This window comes from Acipenser ruthenus, chromosome 37, assembly GCF_902713425.1.
Source record: "Acipenser ruthenus chromosome 37, fAciRut3.2 maternal haplotype, whole genome shotgun sequence".
Classification (NCBI taxonomy): domain Eukaryota; kingdom Metazoa; phylum Chordata; class Actinopteri; order Acipenseriformes; family Acipenseridae; genus Acipenser; species Acipenser ruthenus.
Genome location: NC_081225.1, coordinates 9,600,512 through 9,610,061, shown reverse-complemented (window position 1 = coordinate 9,610,061; position 9,550 = coordinate 9,600,512). Strand labels below are relative to the sequence as shown.

The 9,550-nt window shown below is 42.3% G+C and overlaps 1 protein-coding gene across 1 annotated transcript; it reads right to left on the bottom strand.

Annotated features, from left to right (window-relative positions):
- Positions 1-1,019: 1,019 nt before the first annotated feature.
- On the bottom strand, positions 1,020-8,328 carry LOC117968930 (homeobox protein Nkx-6.3-like). The gene is made up of 3 exons (XM_034916784.2): positions 7,709-8,328; positions 3,773-3,945; positions 1,020-2,544 (listed from the first exon to the last, which is right to left on the bottom strand). Exons 1-3 carry the CDS (start codon positions 8,115-8,117, stop codon positions 2,320-2,322), a joined length of 807 nt encoding a protein of 268 aa, XP_034772675.2. The 5' UTR covers positions 8,118-8,328; the 3' UTR covers positions 1,020-2,319.
- Between the last annotated feature and the right edge of the window lie 1,222 nt (positions 8,329-9,550).

Sequence of the window (9,550 nt, the reverse complement as noted above, 5' to 3'; positions counted from 1 at the left end):
CATTTTGAGTCCTTTTTTTTATTTTATTTATTTATTTATTTGAATGCTGTCAAACGCTGAAATAAACACCCTCTGGAAGAATTTCTGCTTGCATTAATTTCCTCATTAGTCTAAAATCCTGTTTATTTGATCATAAAACAGCAGCGTTGAAACGTAACCCTTTGACGCATTAAATATTGAAAATTGCTGGGAAAAAAAAAACATTTGAAGTTACATCATATGGAGAGGGGTAGGTGACATCCTCGTGTGAGGCTAACGTGCGCGTGCATCATCCACACTTCTCCATCTAAAATATATTTTTATACAGAAAAATGGTTTTAAAAACGTTTCTTCAGCAGTGTGTTTTAAAGAGGCTGTTGTCGGGACCAGTGCGTCCTGTTGGTCTGAATTCTCTTTAGTGGCCGATGGCTGCTTCACCTTCCCCCGAGGTCAGTGGGCAAGTGTGTGAATAATGCAACCAGAATCTCTTACTGAACTGACTGGTGTCCGTGGAAACTTGGAAATACTGGAAACCCTGGCAAGACACGGCACTAGCTTTACTGACCCTGTCTGCAATGCACTGATTTATTTCCAATTTTAATAATAATAATACAATTTAAATAGATGCAAGTAAAAAAAACAAGCAAGTACAGAAGCGAGCTGATTATTCACATATTTATATTCATATACAAAACGAGAACCTTGAGATTCTGTTGGGAGATGATTGTAGCGCCGTGACATGGTGCTCTGGGTTAAAATCCCATCTACATGTAAATTACCATCAGTAGGATGTGATTACTACTTCAGTCCTACTGCATAAGAGCATGCAGTTCAATCAGCAATACCAGCCCTTCAACGATGAACACTGGTGCAGCCGTGCTGCATCATTACACCTGTATCAGTCTGGCTCCGTGGGGTGCAGCACACAGAAATGACCTTACAATGTAACAGCGTACCGTGTTACAACCTAGTTCACATTTGAAAAGAAATGCATTATCAATATTATTATTATTATTATTATTATTATTATTATTGCCTTGATATGCATTTCATTGCAACCAAATAGGTTTGCTGTTGTATTTTCCATTCCTTGCGTCAATGGGTAAAAGAAATAAAGAAATTGGCTTGATGGGTATCAGTTGTCCATCATTTATTACACAATTAAAATGAGATTAGGTGAACTGCAACATTTCAACACATGCTTAAGAAAAACAGGGGTGTCTGTGTGGCCGTCCACCTTACAGCTTTCTTTTGATGTTGCAGAAAACATTTTTTTATTTATATATAAAAAAAAATACAAATAAATAAATGGCGCACACACACACACACTGGGGGACGACGCCCGGATCTCCCGTGATTTAAATTCAAAGCACGGCTGAAAGATTCTTAAGGCGGTTCTCTCAGTGTGATCTGAATGACAGCAGTGCAGCTCATTTACAAACGTGCTTGAAGATGCCTGTTTAATTTCGTCAGAGGAGCTTGAAGAGTTTATTACATACACAATCTACAGTTTGTTACATTTAAAATCAGAGTTCTCAGTCGGCCGGGTTTTATTGCTTCAGCTGTTTGAATATTCTCATCATTTCGAAACCGGGAAAGCGTCTGTGAAAGCGCCGGGATCATCCCGACGGATAATCAGTATCAATGCAACGTGATCAATCAGCACGCCGGGGGGTCGAAGCAACGCAGGGGCTAGAATGGGTGCGTATTATCCCAGATGTGTCTTTGTCGTGGTCAAATGGGTTTCCTCTTTGACATTCTCAGTTTCATGGTTTTAAATGCACTATATATATTACATACACGTCAACAGAGTGAATGCAAAATTCACAATTAATCAAAAGACTCAATGTTCGGTACTTTGGAAGAAGCTGGTACACGGTGGCTAAAATCGGTAGCTTAAAAACAAATTATATGAAGTCGTAAAGTCTTGAAATCAAAGGTCTTCTATATAAGCAGCAGCTCCAGTTTAAAGTAAGTCATGTTTGATCTCAGCCTGCAGTGTGCAGTGTGTGTTGCTGCAGGAGGCGGAAGAGGATTCAAACACCCAGGCTGATGTAAAGAACTCCGGTCAGATTGGCTGAGGGAGCTGCTCCTTTGGCTCACCTGGTAGTCTTTGGAGCCGGGGGGTTGTGAGTTCAAATCGCTGTCCCCCTGTGCAAGGGTGCAGTAATCAACACCTTACATGTGGTGGCAGCAGTGTGATATCTAACAGAGGTTGCAAGCTGAGTAAAATTACTCTTGAGCAGGGCGGTGGGGGAGTCGAGTCTACCAGGCTTGGGAGTTCAGATCCTGAACATGGGGTTGCAGCAGTGCCCCCCCCCCTGTGGTCCTCAAGGGGGTTCAGAGGTGGTGGGGGCCCAGCCGCAGCACGGAGAAGGCCCCTCGGTGTTTGCGCAGGAGCAGACGGATCTTCTCGTCATCCTCGTCGGGGTCCAGGGGCTTGTTGTACTCGTCGTCCTCCACCTCGTTCTCCGACACCGCCTGGTCCGGCCCAGCCCGCTGCGTGGAGCTCGGTTCGGAGCTGCTCTTCTTGCGCCACTTGGTGCGCCGGTTCTGGAACCACACCTGCAGGGAGATCCCAAAGAGACACATGTTCTGTTTGTGGAATGCAGCAGCTCTTGTTAGAAATCAAACCCATGACACATCACTCGCCGTGCAGAAGGGAAAGCTACCAGGACAGAGGTGTTTTAAAACGGCTGCTTTCACAGAATCCGTGACTAGCTTACTGCACATTGTCATTATTTAGATTTTTATTCCGCGAAAGAAAACAACACATCAAATAAAGTTACCAAAACAATGTAATTATCAAGACATTAAACTGTTCATGTGATTAGACATATCGTTTTGTTTTTTTATATTAAGTCAAACTAATATTTAAAATTTACTCTAAACACAAAAAAAAACTTCTGAATGGGTAAAAATGACTAATGCAATTTGATTTGATGATTTACTAATACCCAATCATTTTAACATTACTATTGACAGGAGGCTCCCGAGTGGTGCATCCAGTAAAGGCGCTCCGTGTGGAGTGCAGGATGCGCCCTATAGCCTGGAGATTGCAGGTTCGAATCCAGGCTATGTCATTTGCCGACCGTGACCAGGAGTTCCCAGGGGGTGGCGCACAATTGGCCGAGCGCCGCCCGGGTAGGGAGGGCTCAGGTCGTCAGGGTAACCCTCGGTTCGCCGCGCATCAGCGACTCCTGTGGTCGGCAGGATGCCTGCGGGTCTGCTGTGGAGCCATTCAGATCTGTGTTGTCCTCCGGCACTATAGGTCTGATGGCTTCGCTGTGGACCTGCAGTACGAAAAAGGCCGGCTTGGCAGGGCATATTTCGGAGGACGCGCGTGTCTGCCGCCGTTTCGCGAAGTGGGGGGTTGCAGCGGTGGACCGAGATCAATTCATACAATTGGCAATTCCAAATTGGGGTAAAAAATTCATTGCCGACGACTAAATAAAAAAATAAAAAAAACATTACTATTGACTATTGGTCACTAAGAATAACTGGCAGAATTACAACGTTCATTGATAAGTAATAATAACAGGGATGGAAATAAGACCCCTATTGCAGTTTCACTCTTTCCAAGTTTTACGACAAGATTGATTAGCCCGTGTATAGGTAACAAGCTCAGGTGTCTTATTAAACTCCTAGTAAAACCAGGAATGGATCAAATCTCTATGCAACGGGAGTCTTGCCTCCATGCTTGTAACGCTTGTTTATTTAAAGGGCTGGTATTTCAAAGCCCTTCTTGTTCTTTGACTGTGCGGGGAGTGGAATCTGAGCTCGGGCCCCTCACCTTGACCTGTGACTCGCTCATGCCCAGTGAGTATGCCAGCCGGGCTCGCTCCGGCCCTGCCAGGTACTTGGTCTGCTCGAAGGTCTTCTCCAGCGCGAAGATCTGGTGCCCGCTGAACGTGGGGCGCGTGTGCTTCTTCCGGCCGGGCATGGCTGTGAGCTGCCCGCTGCCTGCTTTGCAATCACATTCAAGAGCACACTTTTAGTTTCTTACACATTTCCTAATCCGTCCCTTCTATACAAGATATACGATACAGCATTTTTAAAGATAGTCAGATCGGTGCCAACTCTGGGGCAATATAAACCACACCCGACAATAATGTTTTAGTATCGCAATATGTGTGGTATTGCTCATAGATTTCCTAATCTGCTTCCTTCTATACAGGATATATGATACAGCATTTTTAAAGATAGTCAGATCGGTGCCAACTCTGGGGCAATATAAACCACACCCGACAATAATGTTTTAGTATCGCAATATGTGTGGTATTGCTCATAGATTTCCTAATCTGCTTCCTTCTATACAGGATATATGATACAGCATTTTTAAAGATAGTCAGATCGGTGCCAACTCTGGTGCAGCATAAACCACACCCTACAGTAAAGTTTTAATATTGCAATATGTGTGGCATTGCTTATAGATTTCCTAATCTGCTCCCTTCTAAAGATTCACCACAGTAATATTGCTTTACAATGCTTCCATATGCTTTACCATACCTCGCTGTGCTTTACAATGCTTCCCTATGCTTTACCAGACCTATCTGTGCTTTACAATGTTTCCCTATGCTTTACCAGACCTCTCTGTGCTTTACAATGCTTCCCTATGCTTTACCAGACCTCTCTGTGCTTTACAATGCTTCCCTATGCTTTACCAGACCTCTCTGTGCTTTACCATACCTCTCTGTGCTTCACAATGCTTCCCTATGCTTTACCAGACCTCTCTGTGCTTTACAATGCTTCCCTATGCTTTACTATACCTCTCTGTGCTTTACAATGCTTCCCTATGCTTTACCATACCTCTCTGTGCTTTACAATGCTTCCCTATGCTTTACCAGACCTCTCTGTGCTTTACAATGCTTCCCTATGCTTTACCATCCCTCTCTGTGCTTTACAATGCTTCCCTATGCTTTACCAGACCTCTCTGTGCTTTACAATGCTTCCCTATGCTTTACCATACCTCTCTGTGCTTTACAATGCTTCCCTATGCTTTACCAGACCTCTCTGTGCTTTACAATGCTTCCCTATGCTTTACCATACCTCTCTGTGCTTTACAATGCTTCCCTATGCTTTACCAGACCTCTCTGTGCTTTACAATGCTTCCCTATGCTTTACCACACCTCTCTGTGCTTTACAATGCTTCCCTATGCTTTACCATCCCTCTCTGTGCTTTACAATGCTTCCCTATGCTTTACCAGACCTCTCTGTGCTTTACAATGCTTCCCTATGCTTTACCATACCTCTCTGTGCTTTACAATGCTTCCCTATGCTTTACCAGACCTCTCTGTGCTTTACATTGCTTCCCTATGCTTTACCATACCTCTCTGTGCTTTACAATGCTTCCCTATGCTTTACCAGACCTCTCTGTGCTTTACAATGCTTCCCTATGCTTTACCAGACCTCTCTGTGCTTTACAATGCTTCCCTATGCTTTACCACACCTCTCTGTGCTTTACAATGCTTCCCTATGCTTTACCATCCCTCTCTGTGCTTTACAATGCTTCCCTATGCTTTACCAGACCTCTCTGTGCTTTACAATGCTTCCATATGCTTTACCATACCTCTCTGTGCTTTACAATGCTTCCCTATGCTTTACCAGACCTCTCTGTGCTTTACATTGCTTCCCTATGCTTTACCATACCTCTCTGTGCTTTACAATGCTTCCCTATGCTTTACCATACCTCTCTGTGCTTTACAATGCTTCCCTATGCTTTACCAGACCTCTCTGTGCTTTACAATGCTTCCCTATGCTTTACCATACCTCTCTGTGCTTTACAATGCTTCCCTATGCTTTACCAGACCTCTCTGTGCTTTACAATGCTTCCCTATGCTTTACCACACCTCTCTGTGCTTTACAATGCTTCCCTATGCTTTACCATCCCTCTCTGTGCTTTACAATGCTTCCCTATGCTTTACCAGACCTCTCTGTGCTTTACAATGCTTCCCTATGCTTTACCAGACCTCTCTGTGCTTTACAATGCTTCCCTATGCTTTACCAGACCTCTCTGTGCTTTACAATGCTTCCCTATGCTTTACCAGACCTCTCTGTGCTTTACAATGCTTCCCTATGCTTTACCAGACCTCTCTGTGCTTTACAATGCTTCCCTATGCTTTACCAGACCTCTCTGTGCTTTACAATGCTTGCCTATGCTTTACCAGACCTCTCTGTGCTTTACAATGCTTCCCTATGCTTTACCATGCTTTCACTGTGCTTTATTACACTTTGCTAAGCTTTTACCATGGGAAACTTTTATAAGGGGTGTCTTGCTGCAGTGCGATACAGCTACATTTAAACCAAAAGTTTAAGGATTCAAACTAAATCCTAATAACCAGATTTTACATTTTAGTACTAATGTAATTTACACTGCCATGCTTTATTTTGGTAGCACTTTTTGTGTGCATCTGAAGTATATTATTATTATTATTATTATTATTATTATTATTATTATTATTATTATTATTAGTTTATTTAGCAGACACCTTTATCCAAGGCGACTTACAGAGAGCTGATAGAAATATACATTAAGATGTTTTCAAATCGCTGGCGTGGTATTTATGCTGGATTGTTAAACACTGGGTTTTGCAGTGTAATATAGATCTTAGTGGAGGTCGTCTATCTCATATTCTGCGTTTTATTGGATTATTTTCCAACATACATTCTGCACATTGTATTCATTTACAAAACAAAGAAAGTACATCTTAAAAATCTTATTGGAGGGTTTGATTTCTGAACTGTTGCAAAAATACATTAAAGTTTGGAGGACTGAATCTAGTGCAATATTTGTGGGGTTTGTTTCTCAGTAGAGAGAATATCCTGCAATGCATGTCTAAGCATACCAAGTTAATGGCCCTGTCTGTGTTATACTTTACAATGCATACTGTATATGTTGTTCCAAAGTCTTGCCAAGGCAGCTTCTTCTACCTCATATAGAATTCTAAGAATGTCATGAACAATTCTATTAATTGCAATGTAAAAAATGCATGTATTTATGAGATGTATTTATACAGTAAAGAACTGCTGTTGTTTTTTTTATTTTTTTTAGATTAACTGAATAGACTCCTCCATCAATTAATCAGCATTAGTATTAAACATGAATGAATCATCAAAAATATAAAGACAAATCTAGAATTGTATTTGAGAGTTGTTGAAATATTAACATATTTGGTATCAGTATCATTTTCTTTCCCACATAAATTATTATTTAATCATTTTGCCAAACACGGACACAGTCAGTTTTCCCCACAAAGACATCTCAACCATCTTGTACTGTACATTCATCACGGCACTGAATCCAATCCACTTTATAAGCCCAATAAATTAGCTGAAAAACAAAAACTGAGTTATTAAATTCCAACCCTTGTACAGTACCATATATATATATATATATATATATAGATCATAAAAATATGATAATGTGTGACACACAGTGAAATCATTATAAAGCACATCAGGAGGTACTGCAAAAAACACAATACATGCTTTTGCAATTTTGCATACTTAGTGTACAGGTAGTGTACAGGTAAACTAGTGTAATACTGTTTATATACCACAGTGTTCTACCTGTGCAATGTTTACTGTAATGATAATCTCTAAGCTTTTTTATCGGCTCCTTTCACAGACCCCGATCAGTGCTAATCTAAGACCCCTTTTACCTGCTCTAACATTAGGCAGTGCTAACCTGGGAATCCATTTATCAATCATCTTCAAAGACTTCACTTACTGTTGCCACACTGCTCCCTGCCTGCCCTCCAGTCGTAGCCAGCCTCGCTCCAGCAGCCGCCAGTCCTCCCCTTGGCTGGGAACTCGCCTCCGGGTTTGGAGTAGCCCCCCATGGATGGCGCGTAGTCCCGGTTGTAGTAGACCCCCGGGGTGGGGGCGGTCCCAAAGCCCCCCATGTGGGAGTAGCCGGAGAGGAGGGTCCCGCTGGGGCCCCCCATCACCGGCCTGCTCAGGATATCGCTGATGCCATGGGGGGTGCCAGGCTGGAGCTGGCAGTGGAGAGAGGAGGAAGGGTGCAGCTTGTAAAAGGAGTTCTGCACAGAGTACTGGCACACGGGGGCCTTGCTGTCTGTGCTCAGCTGGCTTAGGGTGTTGTTGAACAGAAAGGGTCCCGGAATATTGTGATCCATTTGGTAACGTTAAACTCCAGTGTAATTTAAAATATGTATACAGATATATAGTATACAAAAGATTTTTTGCGTGAAATGAAAGCCCTTTTTTTAAACTGGATTTAAAGTTGTTGTTTTTAAAGAAGTCAAAACTTGATAGATGCCCCCTTTTTAAAACTTTGAAATCCAAAACCAAGAATAAATATTATAAATATGTTTTCAGTTCATTCAAAGCTCGTTTACATTGGTAAAGGCGCAAACCGGGTTGGATACAAATGTTGTTTTTTTTTTTTAAAGCCTTTAAATAAAACACAAAAAGAAAAAAAATATATATTGCAACAATTTCAAAACTTCCAAATTAGAATGGAATTTTCTTTTTAAAAAAACAAAACGTGTGCTTTAAATAAATACTATTTCGGTTGTTTGGTTGTTTTTAAGAGATCCAGTCAGTATGAAGGCAATATATATATATATATTTTCTTCTTTTTTTTTCACCTTCTCTGTCCCATCGCGCTCTCCAAACAGGTAAATCCAAGGTAAACACAGACGACGGTTAATAAAAAAGATACAGTGGCTCCATAAGACAAATGTCTCTCCAGCACTTTACAAGTAGGTAATAAATAAAAAGGAACTTCAGGAGTTGACACCTGACTGATAAAGATGTGTCTCATTAGAATGCCGGGCCGTGATTGGCTGGGGTCGCCGCTGCCTCTTTACTACTGGCTGTCGGTTGACGGGCAGGGCTTTTATTGGGCGGCTGGGGATTAATAGGTTTTTAAACAGACAGAGGGAACAAGTTGCTTTTTGATGAGAAGGAGAGCTGTGAAGCTGCAGTCCACTGCAATGAAGGAGCGGCAGAAAATGCTGTGAGGATCCGCAGCGAGGCGATATTTACTTGGATGTATATTTCTTTATGGAACGTCTTATAGTGCTAGTTTTATTTTAGCTTACCTGTCTGTCTGTCTGTCTGTCTGTGTAGCTGTGTGTGTCTGTCTGTCTGTCTATCTGTGTGTGTGTCTGTCTGTCTGTCTGTCTGTGTAGCTGTGTGTGTGTGTGTGTCTGTCTATCTGTGTGTGTGTGTCTGTCTGTCTGTGTCTGTTTGTCTGTCTGTGTATCTGTGTGTGTCTGTCTGTCTGTGTATCTGTCTGTGTGTGTGTCTGTCTGTGTCTATGTATCTGTGTGTGTGCGTGCCTGTCTATCTGTCTGTCTGTCTGTGTATCTGTGTCTGTCTGTCTGTCTGTGTATCTGTGTGTCTGTCTGTCTGTGTATCTGTCTGTCTTTCTGTCTGTGTATCTGCCTGTGTGTGTCTGTCTGTGTGTGTGTCAGTCTGTCTGTGTATCTGTCTGTGTGTGTGTCTGTCTGTGTCTCTATGTATCTGTGTGTGTGCGTGCCTGTCTATCTGTCTGTCTGTCTGTCTGTGTATCTGTGTATCTGCCTGTGTGTGTCTGTCTGTG

Coding starts and splice junctions, on each gene's coding strand:
- LOC117968930 (XM_034916784.2), bottom strand. CDS start 8,117: ATGGATCACAATATTCCGGGACCCTTTCTGTTCAACAACACCCTAAGC. Junction 3,946..7,708: donor CAGGGAGCAGTGTGGCAACA/GTAAGTGAAGTC, acceptor GTGATTGCAAAG/CAGGCAGCGGGCAGCTCACA. Junction 2,545..3,772: donor TGAGCGAGTCACAGGTCAAG/GTGAGGGGCCCG, acceptor ATCTCCCTGCAG/GTGTGGTTCCAGAACCGGCG.